The sequence below is a fragment of the Myodes glareolus genome, chromosome 9, assembly GCF_982192425.1.
Source record: "Myodes glareolus chromosome 9, mMyoGla1.1, whole genome shotgun sequence".
NCBI lineage: Eukaryota > Metazoa > Chordata > Mammalia > Rodentia > Cricetidae > Myodes > Myodes glareolus.
Window position 1 is genome coordinate 36,744,264 of NC_142034.1, and position 16,666 is coordinate 36,760,929.

Consider the following 16,666-nt stretch of genomic DNA (forward strand, 5'->3'; position numbering starts at 1 on the left):
GGACAGCCAGGGCTACACAGAGAAACCCTGTCTCGGAAAAACAAAAACAAACCAAAAACCAAATCCCGAAGGGGTTCCCCAGGAGAAAAGCAGGATCCAAACCTGACAGAAGACACAGATGTGGGAGCCTCAACCCACCGTGGTGCTGAGAATCCAAACAACACCAGCAAGCCATTCACTAGGCCAGAGAACCTCACAAGTCGCTGCCCTGAAAACCTCAAACAGATTGGACACACCCACCTCCATTTTGTCATCAGTACTAGCTTTCCTTGATAGGGTAGGACTTCCGGAAAGAATAAAGGTCTCCACAGCTGGCAGACCCCACAGCAAACTGGAACCCTGAGCAGAAAGGTTCTGGAAGAGTTGGTTCTCCAGCAGGACCTGCCTAGCCCAGCCCATGCACCTCTCCTGTCACAGGAAAGACTAGGACACACACTGCAGAGAGAATGGGCGGCTATGGCGGCCCAGGCGCATGTGCATGAGCTTGTGGGTCAAGTGCGCATGTGTGCATGTATGCGTGCCTGGAAAGGGGGGGGTGGCAGTTCTTACTGCAAGTCTAGGGACTTATAAACCGTGTGGAAGAATTTGTCTCAGATGTCAATTGAAAGCATTTTCAAATCCACCCCCTCTCCAAGGATGTGGGGTGGGGGAGCCAGAAAACTCAGGAACCCAATCCAGTCTCCTCCTTCAAACCAGCCCTCAGCCAGGCATAGGGGCACAGCTGGAGTCGGTACCACTCTGTTTCCTGGCCCTGCCCCACTCTTGGTGGGTCTAGAGCTGAAAGAGGAGGGCAGCCGCTGCCTTGCCTCGCCTTTCCTGGGGGAAGGCCAAGAACCCTGTCCCCTCTAGGCCACCGTTTCATAACTGCTACAGAAAGAGCGACAAAATGGGGCAGCCGTGGCTGTTGGGCCCAGGTAGTCAATCGCTGCAGGTAGCAACAGCAGAGGACAGCCATAGCCCCCTTCGAGGGCCAGGACCCACATACAAGGGCCAGGAAGAAATGCCTGGCTGCCACTACAGCAGTGTGTGTAGACTGGAACGAAAGGGAACTGAGGGACCGTGACCTTCCCATGTTGCACCCTGCCTCAGCAGCTCAGAGGGCCAGGCAGACACTCATAGACTTCTGTACTCTGCTCCCAAGGCTTACAGGGTCTGCGCCCTCTCAGAGACCACTTTGGGGGAGGTCTTAGGGTAATGGCATGGGGAAAGAGAGTACCTCCTGGCCCCTGCCTCTTGTATCACCAAGTCCCCTCTTCTGAGAGCATCAGCCTTCACAAGCTGAGAGGGCAGCCAGGATATCTGGTGTGGGTCGGCTGAAGCAGGATGGGCTGTCCTCTTAGAAACAGATGGCCAGGTCTAAGCCAAGCTTGCTGAGGGCATGCTTCAAGGGCCTGCAGACCACATTGTGGGGGCCCCAAGTGCTGCCAGCCACACCATGCCCAGTATCCAGTTGTCTGCCCAGGGTGGAAGGGCAGCTGCATGGAAAGGCGAGGAGTATCACCCCCAACCTCACATCTGCCCCTGATTTGGATAAAGGTTATTGCTGGAACCCAAAAGCCCAAATTGCAGGGCCGTTCATCAGGTGAGCAGGCCTCCACAAAGAGGCTAGACTGAATTTGGAAGCTGTGACTTCCTTAGGGCTCTACTGACAAAATTCCTCCTCGCTAACGAAACACACGAAATGATCCTGTGAGCTATAAGTTATTTCTGATTGACGACATTAAACGTACCTGAAAATAACACCCTACAGTGTGTGTGGGAGGAGGGTCGCTCAGGGCTGGGAAGAGAGGTGCAGGAAAAGAGGATGTCACTAGGTTTAGCTGTTGCTGAGCCCCACACGGCACCCTTCTGTACCCTTCGCGCGCGTGCCCCCGCGCCTTCTCTCTCCCCGCTCCCGCGCTGTCCCCAGACAGCTGCGGCGGCCAGCACGCGCGGAAGCGGCTCCGCCAGGGGAATAAACACGCTGGCCGCCTGGCCGCCCGCCGGGAGCAGATGAAAGCCGGGACCTCCCCTCTGATCAGCAGCCGGCTCTGAAAGGGTACCGGACTCGAGCCTTTATCTGCTTCTTACTCGGAAATGGCTTTAGAATGAGCTGCTAGGATAAGCTTCCTCTGTTGCAGGCCCGAGGCTGGGGGGCGTTGTGCTTTTGGCCACAGATCTATAAATGCAAACTCCCCGCCGGGAGAGGACGCCGCAGGGATGGCTGGCTCCTGGATCTTCAGGTTGTCAAACGCAAGGCGCCAAATTAGTGTTCAGTCCCACATCCCGGGACAGAGTGGAAATCAAGATACTGGAACCTCACCAGACTCTCCCTACCTAGCTGAACGCTCCCCGACTTCCTTGTGGGTGGAGGCCTGAAGCAGTTGCACGTGCCTTCCCTTAAATGCAGGCATTAAAACCGCCAGAGCGGGCGAGAAGTGTGGAAAGTGGTTTTCAGGGTGGCAGCGGTGGTGACCCGGAGGGCACTCATGAAGAAGGCTAGGGGACTGGGGAGGTTCTCCTTATCTGGATGGTGGTTACACCCTGGGTTCATTGTTGTTTTGTTTTGAATTCTATAGGGCTATAAACTTCAGATGGGCCGGCATTCTCTTGCAGAAATATTCAACTCAAAGAAACCTACATTTAAATGGCATGTGCTTACACACACACACACACACACACACACACACACACACACACACACACACACAGGGTTCTCATCTTAGAACCTTGAAGGGAAGCAAAAATGCAAAACGAGCTGCAGGGGAAAGGCGGGGATCACCGGAAAGCCCGCCCATCATTTTATCCTTAAAATCGTGGGGTCTTGTTGAGAAGGGGTGGGCAGGGCAACAACCAAAGGTGTGTGTGTGGGGGGGGGTGAGAGCAGTCTATATTCTGGCCAGAGCTTTTGGAACCAAATGATTTCTGAGAGAGAGAGAGAGAGAGAGAGAGAGAGAGAGAGAGAGAGAGAGAGACTTTCTAAAATACCCAAAGCATTTTTAAAGACATAATTTCCCTGAGGGGAGGGTCTAAGGAGGGTGTGTGGAATGGGTGCTGTTTGGGAAGGTCAGTTGCTTTGCTCGGAATTTTTTTTTTTTTTTGGAAGGCACTTCCTTCTGATAGACTTTTGCTTTCAGAAAATACTTTAAGACGAGATCAAAGCGCTCTCTCCCCAACCCACTTTCCCAGTGTCTTCAACCCTTACTTCTCTTATCACCCACGCCACTGGGTTCTGACGCTCTGTATACAGAGCAAGGGCAATTGGCTTTGAAGCCCAGGATTAAGCCAGGCCAAATCTTTGCCTCAGAATAACAAACAATACAGGTTCAACAGGAGTTCTCATCGGTAGTTCATTTTTCAAACGCAAATTCACTGTCACTAACACAAGCAACATTGAACTCAACAGGCTGGGAAGACTGATAGTGGAGATTTATCTGGTGGCAAAACCATGACCTAGGAGAAGGGCAGTCAGATGGGTAGGAAATGTTCATTTTTGGAAGGGTTATGTTTAATTTTTTGTGGAGTTCACTTTTATCTGTGTTTGGGAGGGGAAAAAATGCAGTTTCTCACATGTATCAAGCTTGGAAGGGATCTGAAGCCAAGAGAGAAATCTCTGCCATTACCAACGTGAGCGCTCTGCTTTGAGAGGAATTGAGACAGACTAGAAAGGGTCTGACTCTCACGTGACACCTGGCACCCCGGGGTTCTTGAGCATTTTAGTCAAAGGCACTATCCAATGAGGCTGGTTCTCTCTCTCTCTCTTTTTTTCCTTTGGCCTTCAGATTTTCAAGGACCCAATGGGTGGGAGACTTGTGAAACCGTGAACTCAAATGGTCTTGAGAAGGAAGACTCTGGCTCCCTTCTCCAGGGCCCCATCCTTCCCCGGCCAGACAGCAGATATCATGCCCCTAAGCAGCCAGAGTCTGTCTCCAGGAGCAAACAATCCCACACTTTACAGAGCATCAGTGAAAAAAAGGAAAGAGACATGGAGGAGGTTTTTCCATCTTAGAATCTACAAACCGGCCATCTGCTGAGAAATGAACAAGCCCCATGAAGGGTGCTGGTAGTCTGGGAAAACACTGGGTGGAGTGTGGAAGAGCCACAAGCCCAAACACAGGCTGCACCCAGAGACTGCCTGGACACAGCGAGCAAGCCAATGAAGGAGGTCTCTGGAGACAGTGGAGTTCTGGAGGTGTAGTTCAGTGCCTGAGCAGCACACTCAGCATGTGCAAGATGGGGTGGATCCTAGCACACACACACACACCCCTAAAAAGATAGTAGGAAGGTTTGCAGGAAGAAATGGGGCTCTGAGATCTGAAGCGGAAGTGGATGAGGCTAATAAGTTTTTCCGATTAGATTTGGTGTAACTTTCCACCAGAGAAAAGAACGTGAGGACCACGTAAGTGACCAGAATCCTCACGGTCATTTTAAAACTATCAATGCCATCCCCGAGGCCCACCCCTAGGTAGGATCACTAGGACAGGGCACAGGCTTCTGACTCCGAGGGTAGGCTCTGCAGTGTGGATTTGAGGACTTCTGTTGGGAGGGTGGAGGGGTGAGGACCCACACAGGTAGAAAAGCTCACTGGAAACCAGAAACTCATCTATCCAGATAACATACCCATCATCTATTTCCAAGAGGCTAAAATCTGCAAATATAAAGTCTGGAGAGTTCTTTCTGTTTTCCGTCCTCCATGTTAGCAGGCACAAGAGAACAATCCCCCTTCCTCCACACCTGTAAGGCACCTGACAGTTTGCTTTACCTTTTACAGAAGCCCCTGGTTTGGGTCCCACAGTTAGGAAGGACAGCAGCTATACTTACATTTATCACTTTCAAACACCTGGCACCAGGGGGCCACAGGACAATAGTTTCTAGCCCAAGTTCACCCAGCTGGGAAGAGGTAAAGCCTGTGTCTCTATTCTCCATAACCATTCGGCCAGGCCACCCTCTGCCAAGAAGATTGAAGTGTCCTCTTTTTCCATCTCCCAAATGCAGAAAACCCAGGGCCCTAAAACCAACCTTCCTCCTTCCCTAAGAAGCCCTGAGTGACTATGCCATCTTTCTGAGGCAAGAGGGTGACCAAGTGTTCATGTTTCTATCATCACAAAATTAAAAAAAAAAAAAGCTTCACAATGCCTGCGTTTGGGAGCCGAAGGAAGGACCCCAGTATCAATGCACTGCATACAGACCCCACTGATTTTTATTTCTTTTGAAACGAAACTCTGTCATGGGCTTTATGGACAGCTGAATGAATGAAGCAGGACCTTTTTTTTCTCTTGTGGGTAAAGGGGAAGCAGGTAGAGAGAGACCCGAATGGTGTGGCCCTTGTCTGAAGGTTGCACAGATGGAAACAGTTGAGCTGGCAAGAGAACACTCCTCCCACTATAGTCTGACTCCACATCCCTGGCCCTTGATGGCTTACCATCTCATTTCTCCAAACAAGTCCCAGGCTCATCACCAGAAAAATGGATATTTTCTCCCCTAATTTGCTCCCATGGACCAAAACCAAGGGTATGGATGCAGAAGGGCAGAGTCTCCACAAGAGCTTCCTAAACTATCGCGCGGTCCCCTTCACTTGCTAACTGCTCCGTTGGACCACTCCTGTCCTGTGCCTGCTAGCCCACCACAGCCGTTGTCTGATTCACACACATTCACAGGCTTGTGATCTCTCAAGAACACACACACACACACACACACACACACACACACACACACACGCTGCTCCGTGTCTTTCTCTTCTCACCCTCTCCTCCCTCATCTCCCACAGACACCAGTGCATTTTAAAGATGTTTCCACTTTATAAATCACCCTTCGCTGGCAGCCACCGAGACCTAGGGAGGCACCCCGACAGCGCAAGGACCCAGTGGTGCCTTCTCCTAGGCTGAGGAGGGTGTTGCCCTAGGATAAGTAACTTGGGGTTCATGCTGCTCCCAAAAAGTTTGGGCGATTAAGAAACACAACCTCAGCCCGACCCTCACCGGGAGGTTAGTAGGCAGAGCAATTCCCCCGAGGGCCAAGCATCCCTGCAGGTGGCCTTCGGGTGTGGCTGCGCTTGTTTGCACGTCATCAGCATACTGCTGTCCCTCCCGACCCCCTCAGGTTCTAGGAAGGTGCAAAAGCTGCTGGTCCGGCCGGCTGCTGTAGAACGTGGAGCTGGGACCTCAGTGGCTGATAAATTTCCCACTGGCCCAAGACCAGGAACCCCGAGGACTGCAGAGTCCTCTCCCTACGGGCCTTCCTGGCAGACACATTTTCCTGGCTCCCACCTGCCGCTCTCCCCACGTCACTCTCCCCGACTGACCTGCCGGCCTTGGTGATGATCATCTCGGTGCCCGCTTCGTGGAACTTCTTCCACAGCTCCTTCTCGTGCAGCCCCACCTTGATGTTCTCGATGGTCTGGGGATGGGAGGGAGGAGAACTGGTCTGCCTGGCTGGCCCACAGCTGGGCTCCACGCGGAGCCTGCATAGAGTAGAGCGCAGACCGACGAAGCGTGCAGAACAGCCAGCCCTTGAGCCTACTCCTCGAGATTTCGTTTCTCACAATATTATTTTGAACCACTGGAGAATTTGAAGCTTTGAATCAGAGATTCAAACTCCCTCCCTTGGGGCTTCACCTGCTGATGACCGTATAGAGGACACATGGTGACTATGCCATGTAGACGACACTCCATAGCTGGCTTTAGCCACCGCTTGTGGGCGAACCGAGGGACACGGAGAAAGGCTCGGGAGGATGCGAGTTGTGGTGATGTGCACGGTAGCGGCTCTAAGCCTTCTCAGTGACAGTTCTGTGGCCTTCCTGTCTGTCCCGCTCCCTGGCTTTCACCCTTTTGGGGTTTTTGAAACTGGACATTGGTTTGGGTTCGTTCCCTGAATCAGGGATCTCCCTTCTAGGAGATCAGAGTCAGCCCCCGAGGGTTCGGGGTGGAGAAGAACCCTCCCTCGAAAGCAGAGAACACGAGCCATGGCCAGCGGAGAACCAAAGGGCTGACAGTCTCGGACCCGAGGAATCCTAGCTCCGACCCACGAAGGACCCGCACAAACAACTCGACGCCCCTACCTGCTCCGCGGCGGCAGCGGCGACGTCGGCGCCCTGGCCCGGGGGGCTGCCAAGAGTTGCTCCGCTAAGACCCGGCGCGGCCAGCGCGGGCTCGGGGACGTTGGTGGCGTTGGTGGTGCTGGCCTCCCCGAGCGCTGTGCCCGGGGCCCGGAAGGCCTCCTCGCTCTCCGACAGGCCCTTATCCTGCAGCATCTCCTGCGGGCACAGCACACGCCGAGTTACTCAGCCAGATCCACACTGGCCAGAGGCCCCGCGGCCCTGTGGAGCTGAGCCCCTGGGGCTTCTGGTGGGTGCCCCGGCACACGTGGACCCCGCCCCCTTCTGAGCTGGGGGAGGGAGCATGCGGAAGGGCAGGACCCTAGCCTCCTCCCTTCAGGTTCTGGACCTGGGAGGGTCTACGTGCAGTTGAAGGTCTGCCTGCCCCCAAGACTTGAGGTTGTGTGATGAGTAGGTTTTGAGGAAGGACCGCCTTCCCGCACAGTCTCAGCTACACCCCGTGTCCCTTCCTTTTGCTCAACTGGAGCCCAAGGCCTGGGTCTTCTTGACCTCTCGGAAATAACTAGGGTCTCACTTTTGGCCCAGGATACTCAAGACACTACCTGGACTTGTGGGAGAGGAGAGCTAGGCCTGAAGTAAGGGCCTCGGTTCCTGCAGCCCCACACCTGAGAAGGGCCCAGAGCTGGGGCGCTTGAGGCCAGTGCTCAGCTTTCTGCCCTCATCCAGCACCTCAGTCCAGGCACGCCAAGTGAAGACATCCTGAACCCACCGCTTCCAAACCCCACACCGCATCCTCCTCACCCAAGGAGCACGCTCTGTCTTGGGGTCCCTCTGAGCCAGACCCTGAACTCTGCCAGCGGCCTCCTCAAACTGTCCTCACATTCGCACAAGCTGGCTCACACCCTCGCTCTTCGGTTCCAAAAAGTAATCTGGGTTGGGCCAAAGGATTCAAAGACCTCTTAGCTAAATACTAGGCCAATAGGGCGGGTCCATTTCACAATCACAGTCTGACCTTGCCTTGGGGCACAGCTAAATTTCCCCGAAGTCTCTGGGCCTCTTCACCTGTCTGCTCAAGTGCACGTTGTGGTCTCGGAGACGCCAAAAGGAAAAATCTAGCTTGCTTGCAAAGACCAGCCTGTCCTGCATCCTTCCGGGTGCCGCCATATACTGTTCTACGCTTCCCTTCCCACCACCCTACTCTTCCCTCAGAATCTGGCCAAGCTTTAGTGGGCTTGCTGTGTGTCTTGGCGAAATCTCTCCCTTTTGTCCTCTCAGACCCTTTCAGTTCTAGCCCAGCTCTCTGGCGATGCGTCCGCAGGCACAGGCCCTCACCTACCCAGCTCACCAGCCTCTGCGCCGGGACTGAGACTTCGGCTCCCAGGGCCTCCAAAGTAAACAAGCCAAGTGCAACCGAGGAGATAAAAGGGGGCCAGGGCCAGCCAGGGCTGGGAAAAGCCCATAAAGATAAGGCTGACAGCCCAGCCACAGCCCGCCTAGAACTAGCAAGGCTCCCTGGACGTGGCCTGCCCCTGCACCCTGCCTTGAACCACGTGCTGGTTCCCCCGTAGGACTTCGAAAATCCAGGATTCCGGGAGGGTCTTGGCTACTGCGCTGCCTTCCACTCTATTTGGGTTCCAACCAATATGGGTACCTATGAGCCGCCCCGCCCGCCCCAGGTGCGGAGGCTCGCAGGGCCAAGAGCAGCGGCTGCCTGCGGCGCCACGGAGGTCCCTCGTCACCCAGAACCAAGCAGCGGCCTTGCGGCGGCTCTTCTCCCTGCCTGCGCTGCTGCCGGGTGCCCTTCTACACCCGCCGCCAGAGTTCCGCGGCGTTCCCCTTCTCCTCCATCGGGTCGCGGATCGTTTTCCTTCGCCGCTAAGTCCCCGCTCGAGCCGCCCCACCTCAAGATTCCCTTTTTCCTTCCCCTTTGGGCGCTCCTTTCGGTCCCAGCGCTGGCATCCTGGGTCCCGCTCTCTCCCCGTGCTCGGCGCCAAGGCCCTTCACGTCGACCCTCCGCGGGCTGACCCGCGGGTTGCACTGCCTCTGCGTCTGGAATGGTTACTTTGGGCTACCTCATTTTTAGGGGGACAGGGGTAGCATTTTCTTTTCATATTTTTTACTAGTGAATTTTTTTCCTTTTACTAGGGGGAATTTTTTTTAAAAAATTTACAATTTTCAATGTTTTGTTGTTATTGAGGTGAAATTCTGATCAGTTCAGCAACATTAAGAATATTTATCCCTAGCTCTGGAATTATTCGTGATTTTAACGCTGTAAGAGTGAAGTGGGAGTTTTGTATTCTCATCGAAGACGTTGTTGCTTTGGTGTTACTGTTTGGCCCTTCAGCGCTCCCCAAGCACATTAGTAATACTGTTACCAATATCCAGGTCATTAGATACATGTGCAATTGATCCTTTTAACCTATCATTATTTTACTTGGGCTGGGTATCCCATTCATGTTCCCACTTCTAGCTCTTCATTCTATTTAAATTTTCACAGGCTAAGATTTGGCATAATTGTAATATTATTGTCCCCGGTATTCAGGTTAATTTTCTTTACATTGTTATAGTAGTTCTTGTTACCTTGCCATGATTTGTTTTGTTAGGATTGTGCATGTTACTCTAGGCATTATTATTCATCACCTCCCTGTAACATCTCGCTCACGACTCTGCCATTATTTGCAACGGTATGGATCTTAATTTGCCTATTATTTTTCATCACTTCACCGCTTCTTGCTACTTTATCATCATTTGTAATATTGCTGTAGCCCTGATTATTTTTCATCACGTTAGTATAATACTTACTACTCAGACATTATTTATATTGCTATGACTATTAATAAATTATAATATCATAAATTCTCATTACTCCAGTAATCCTCATCACTGTGTCCCTACATGTATTACAATTACTTGTTAATAGTCTGGTTAATATTTAATATTGATATGATATTAACAATGCATCGTATGATAGTCTCGCATTGACACTGAAGAAATTTTCCTTAATATTTGCGTTGTTCATCTTTTTCCTCGCGTGTTTCCTACAGTACCTCAGTTTAGCAATTTACTAAATCAGTATTATTTCTTATAGACAATGGATAGGGATGCTAATAGAATGGTGGCTCCTTTGTCTCTGTCTTTGAAGCTACTTTGTCCTCAGTCCTTTTCAAGTGGTTATTACTATTTTCGTTCGATCTTGAAAAGGACTGTTGTGCTAACAAAAAAATCCTAAGTATTCTATCAGTTAACCGATTCGCTCTGTTTCTTTGATAATTTCTCACATTCTGGTAGTTTTGAGCTATTGTTACTTATGTAACGGTCACTGATTTAAATCTGATGAGTCCGTGGCATCCAGGTTCTGATCACCTACATTTCATCATGAATTTTCAGTTTTCCCCGTCAGTCCTGAGCCCTCTCCTTTGGCCTTTCTTATTCTGCTGATTCAAATTTCAAGGCCACCGCTCCTGTCCTGACAAAGCTGCCTCTTAAGCAACAATACTCTTTGGTCCCTAGACCCATTTAGTCCCATACTCCTGACTAAGGGTTTGTGCCCCTGCCACTGGGTATCCAGCAGAAACATTGATCTGACTACTGAGGCACAGTCGCGGTCCTACTGGGGCTTTGACCACCCGTGGTCCTTACACCAATTGCCCCTGTTCAGCTCACCTCCACCCCCGCCCCACGCTGCTTTTTAACCTTGAGCTGGGTGACCCCAGCCCCGCGCCCAGCTCACCCGCGACGGGCTGGAGCCCACACTCACCCTAACTGCACAGCTGCATGCGGAGGCGTCTGCGGCCCCAGGTCCACAACCAGTTCAGGTCGGAGAAGCGTGGGACCGTGAAGGTTCTGCCTGGGCTTTGGGTTACAGTCCCGATGCCCGCTGCGTCCTCGGGACCCGGCACATCCCGGGTGTGGAGCGGGCCCTTGATCTCCGAGGCTGCACTTTGGGGCCTCTACTCCCTCCTTCTGGTCCTCCCTCCCTCCGGGGCCGCCCCCCCCCAGTGCTGACGTCGCAGCTGTCAATCAGTTCTCGCCCACCGCCCCCCGGAGAGGGGGATTCTAGGGTCCTGGGACTCCTCTGTCCTCCCCGACCCCAAGCCTCGATCGGGCCGCAGGCTCGGCAGTGTAACTGGGTGGCTTTCCCGCAGTCCTTGAGCTAGGCAGGGGCCTGGAGCCCCGCATGGTTTAGATTAGTGAGGCGGGAAGAGGGGACGGGCGGTCGGGTCGCCGTGCCCTGTTCCCACTGAGACTGGACAGCTAGGCCCGCTCCCTGGCGCCCCGTGGCTGGGCCTGGCCAGTGGCCGGGTAACCTCCTCGCACCAGCATCTCCTACAGCCCCGCCTGCATGCGATGGACTTGGGAGCCGGTGTCCTCGGGTGCTGAGGGCACACCTGTATGGATCCTGACCACCCCATGCTCACACCTACAGCCGTGGGCCCTGTATCTGGTCCTGAGGACCGCGGACTCCTCGCCACCGCCCTAGGGTGCCTAGAAATCACCAAGGAGGGCAGGAAGGAGGCTGGGTGACCGGGCTGAGCCGGGCCGGGCCTGGTGGCTGCAGGGAGATGCTGAATTGGAGCTTGGGCCTTAACTTCGCCTTAGCTGAACTTGGGGGGGTACCAGGAGCGGCTGAACCCTTTGAAACTGCAGCCAAGGGACAAGCTTGGGCCAGCAGATTCCCAAGATTCAACCCAACTCCAGCCTGCAAAGCTGAGATGGCTGTACCCTCCACTCTGAACCGGAGAAAGTGAGGCCTGTTTAGCGGCCTAGACCTCAAGACGGGCCTCCCACTGGGTTCCCTTACCTTTCTTTTCTTACATCTACTTCCTCTCACAGCTTCTGAGGCAACTCCACGCCATGAATGCCTGGGCTTCACAGCCAGCAGTAAGTCCAGGAAACTTGGTCAAGAATATACCCATCCATCTCCAGTGCCCCCAAATCCCTTGTTAACAGGATCCCAGCAATAGTCCTCAGTTCTCAGCCTGGGCTGTAACCCCTACACTGGCGTCATCAGTTTCCCAGCCAGCCCTAGTTCCTCTACAGGTTTTATCCTCAGACTGAAGGCATACCACCAAATCCTTTTCTGAAGGGATCTGCCTCCCTTTCAAAGCTGAGAGCCAGCATCCTTGTCTCCTGACCCCACATACTCAAGAAGGAAGCAAAATAAGTGTCTTAGAAGAAGAAAAAGCTGCTGTTAGGAACTAGCCATCCAGCTCAGCCGTGTCCTGCCACCCAGAGTTCCTGTCATGCCTTAAAGATTCCTCCCACAGAGTCCCAAACTCAGGAGAGGAAGCATGATCTAAAAGGGGTAGGAAGGCTTAGTTTTCCCCACCCTGTCTCCTTCTGGAATGAAGAAAGGGAAGACCCTGGTGCTTCAGACAATGTCTGGGGAGCCATGTTTCTGTGCTAGAGAAAACTGGATGACAAGCCTCAGCTCCTGCCCCCAGGCCCCTCCCTCGTCTTCTTCAACAGCCTGGAGGGAAATTGTTCCCTACAGTGGGCAGGCTGACCAAGCGGCTGTGTGGAATGGGCAGACAGAACTGGTAGTGAGTTAGCAGGTACATCTGAAGGTTAGAGTTAGGCCAGACCCTGGAAAGAACTTGTTGACAGTCGCTGGAGGAAGCTCGAAATGACGCCATGTAGTGCAGCTCTTAAAAAAATTAGACCGCAGTCTTCTGGTAAGTGCGCGTCTTTCTGGAGGCTCACGGGAGATGGTCTAAATCAGTATCAATTGGTTCATGAGGATGTGGAGACATGAGATATGGAAGAGACAGGCAAGGTTTTGGCAGTGAAATTAAAGCAGCAAACCAGCCAGCAAGTGAGAGAGAGAGAGAGAGAAAGAGGACACACACACACACACACTATTACAGGAATGGAATATAATTCTAACACACATATTTTTTTATATTGCTCTGAAACTGGGATGTGCCTTATGGTCAATGCTGTAGTTTAGAGAACAGAGTGAGTACATAGATATAGTATAGCATTCTGTGAAGAATGTACAAGAAATATCTTTACCTTCCCTTTTCCTCTAAAACGGCCTTTAGAAGTTCCAAATACATGGACACGAGCACACACACACACACACACACACACACACACACACACACCTCAGCTAGCTAAACAGTATCACCTATCCAACGAACATTAGCAAGCTGGTTTGGACTGGCTTAGGGGAAAGTCCTCAGGTTTGGTGTTAGGCTGGCCTTGGTTTTGCAGCCAGGTTCTGAGTCTTGAATCACCAATTAGCAGCTGTGCGACCGTAGGCAAGTCTGTTACCACTCACACCAAACGGGGTGATCAGAGCCTACCAGCTGTAAGGACCGACTGAGCTACTACATGTAAATGCTTGACATGTGATAGGTGCTTAACAAAGCTCCTGGCAGTTCTAAATATGACTCTATTCTCCTCTTCCTCCAAAGCCCAAGGTGTTCTGTAACAAACATAAGCTAGTGAAAGCACAAATAGGAAGACAAATTAAGGCCAAGGCAAAGGAGAAAGTGAATGTTCACTTACTGAGGACTGTAATCGACACCAAATCTGGTTTACCGGCACCAGGGAAGATTGGGAAAGAATGGTGTTGCTCCACTTAAGAAATGTACAAGCAACACTTTCTTTGTTTTTATTGTGTATGTGTACAGGGGGATTATGCACAGAGAGCGAACAGCGACCTTGGGTGTCTTTTCTCAAATGTCCTCTACTGATTTTTGCTTTGAGACAGGATCTCTCATTGGCCTTGGCCCCTAACTCTAGGCATCCACCTGTCTCCAGCACTGGAATCACAAGTCTGTGCCAGTATGCCTGGCTTTTTCACATGGCTCCTGAAGTTGAAATTCAGTTCCCCAGGCTTGCAAGGCAAGCCCATTACCAACACAGCTCTCTCCCTAGCCCACAAGCTTCAGTGTTTGGTGAAAGATGTAGGAACAAATTTTCCCAGCCCTAAATTTTGAAAGTATTTGTTTCCCATGTAAATGTTTATTCTTCTGTTTGCACAGAGTTTGGTAAAAAGTGGTTAGTGGCTTCACTCTTGTTTGATATTGTTTTAGAACTCCAATTTAATCTTTATTCTATGCATTTATTCATCCAAAGAAATATGTGCTTACTGTGTGTGTATGCCAGATTCATAAATAAGAAGAAAGGCCAATCAGCGATCCTATTAGTTAACCAACTAATTATCTGCAAACCATTAACAAATACCCTATAAGCTCACTAATTCCTATGACTTGTGGAGCACGCAGGGTTTCTGAATAGACAGGGGAGCGCCAGCCAGCATACAGTCATTGCCTGCCCAAACCTAGGGCAGATGTGGTCAAGGCAGGGTGCTTGAGCTAGCAGTGTAGTGTATAAGAAGCAATTACAATTTTCCGTTTTATTTATTTTCCATGTCTGGGTGTTTTGCCTGCATGTATTGTCTGTGAACCATGCAAGTGCCCAGGGAACCCAGAAGAGGGCATTGGATCCCCTAGAACTGGAGTTACAGATGATTGGGAACAACCATGTGTACGCACTGAGCCATTTCTCCAGCTCCTTATTTTGCCTTTTTAAAACAAAGGAAAAAAAAACCAAAGAAACTAATCCTCCTGCCCCACCTCCCAAGTGCTCAGATTATATGTGCTACTACACCTAGCCAGACATTTTATATATACATACACACACACACACACACACACATATATACACATAATAAATCTGTTCTGGGTTGCAGCTCAGTTAGTAAAGTGCTTGTGTAGCACGCAGAAAGCCCTAGGTTCCACACTCTCAGAAGTCAGTAAAGACAGGAAGACCAGGAGTTCCAGGTCATTCTCTGCTACACAAGAAATGCGGCTTGCCACACAGAGAATTTAAAGGCAACCTGGGCTACATGAGATTCCCTCTTTAAAAGAAAGAAGGTTTGGGGGAACATTTAGTAACGCCAACCTCAACTCAGACCCACTGAGTCATAATCTGTGAGCCAAGCCCGTGAGAACCGTCTCTCACAGCCAGACATGGAAGCCCTGACCTTCGCTCTGCAGCTGGAAACACACAGGACCCCCCGCACAGGCAAAAGGGTCTGCACCCACCGACACCTAAGCGGGAGACTGGAGGAATGAATATTATAAAAACTATCTTGTTTTCTTTCCAGAAGGGAACACAGCGAAGACAGCCGTCCTTCAACCCTCCACACCTCCTGCCCCGTTCCTCGTGGGTGAGATTCTCCCGTCCCCACACTTCAGAGCCTGAATGAAGGGCGAAGATCACCGCGCTGGGGTGGGGCACTTGTGGCATCAGGCCAGCCAGATTCCCCTTGCCACTCGGGATGAGAGAGAAAGAAGCATGATTCTTCCCATCATTGTTCACCGGGATCTGTTTCTTTTGGCCAGAGAGACGTGTAAGACCACTGCCTAGGTACCAGTCCCCTGGTGAGTCTGTTAGGCGGCAGCACAGGGAAAGACCCAGCTAAGGGTCTGAGCGGCTCTTGCATGTGTAGGATGCCTTCCCACCCAAGTCCAGGAAAACAAAACCCTCCCACCCCACTTCCAGCTATTTCACGTTGTGTGTGCTGAGAGCTAAGGCCTGAGATCCTTATTAAGCCTCCCAAAGGGAAAGGATGGGTGAGGCCGCGCCGCTGCGGCTTTATTATCACCCGGTAGCCTTGGGTCTCCCTTCCAGGTTCCCCAGCCCGCATCCCATTGGGATTAGCAAACTCCCACAGCTGTGTGGGGGCAGGGATTTAAGCCCACTCTAGGGGGTGGGAGTGGGGGAAGGTGGCAGCAGCTGGCGCTGCAGGTGCTTCCCCTTGCTCCGTAGATGAGGGCTGTTCACCTGACCTCTCACCCCAGTCTCCCCAGGGCCTTCTACTAGAGAGAATTAGGAAACTTCCAGTTAGAAGAAATGGAGGTCTGGACTGCTGGATCCCTGAGCTGGGGATGGCGGGCTAGGCAGTCCTCTCTAGAGGGAGGCGGTTCCCCAGACACACCGCAGAGACTAAGCTCAATGTGGGTATGGGTAGCCTGAGCTCTGTGGGCCTCAGCCTTCCCATCCATATTACCGCGCTCTCCTACGGTGCCACTTCCTGCCGTTTACACCCGAGAGACATCTCTGAAACACATGAGTCTGAGTGCTAGGCTTGGTGAGCTTTAAAAAATTCTGAGAGAAATAAATTACATAATCTTTGTTTGTTTTTTCAAGACAGGGTCTCACTATGTCGCTCTGGAGGTCCTAGAACTCACTATGTAGACCAGGCTGGCCTCCAGCTTATAGAGATCCGCCTGCCTCTGCCTCCCAAGTGCTGTGATTGAAGGCGTGCACCACCAAGACCAGCTGACTACATAACTCCTTTTTAGTTTTTCCTTTTCATCCTTCCATTTTTCTAAGCATGAATAACAAAAAAAAATTAAATTAAAAAATTAAAAAAAGCCCTTGGGCTCAAGAATATAAAACCTGGATGTAGAGCTGAGGGTATAGGTCAAAAGTAGAAAGTGTGCCCAATAAGTAAAAGGCCCTGAGCTCAATTCCTAACAACGCAATAAAAAATTTACAAAAATAAGTAATAAATAAAAAACAGAATTTAGAGCTGGGCATGGTGGCATGCCTTTAACCCTAGCCTAGGAAAGACAGAGGCGGACAGATCACTTGACCTGAGAGGTTCAAAGCCAG

At 51.5% G+C, this 16,666-nt stretch overlaps 1 protein-coding gene across 4 annotated transcripts in view; it reads right to left on the minus strand.

Annotated features, from left to right (window-relative positions):
- The window catches only part of Tbx4 (T-box transcription factor 4), a 29,996-nt gene extending 17,795 nt beyond the window's left edge, over positions 1–12,201 (minus strand). The window contains exons 1-3 of one of the 4 annotated variants that reach the window (XM_085695612.2): positions 11,835–12,201; positions 7,037–7,231; positions 6,281–6,375 (exon numbers count right to left, since the gene is read on the minus strand). In XM_085695612.2, the coding sequence (XP_085551738.1) occupies positions 6,281–6,375; positions 7,037–7,228 (287 nt within the window). In that variant the 5' untranslated portion in view covers positions 7,229–7,231; positions 11,835–12,201. Of the gene's footprint in view, positions 1–6,280; positions 6,376–7,036; positions 7,232–7,834; positions 7,963–10,790; positions 10,992–11,834 lie in introns of those variants that run through there. The other 3 variants (XM_048446755.3, XM_048446753.3, XM_085695613.2) reach the window with 3 other exon arrangements.
- Positions 12,202–16,666: the final 4,465 nt, after the last annotated feature.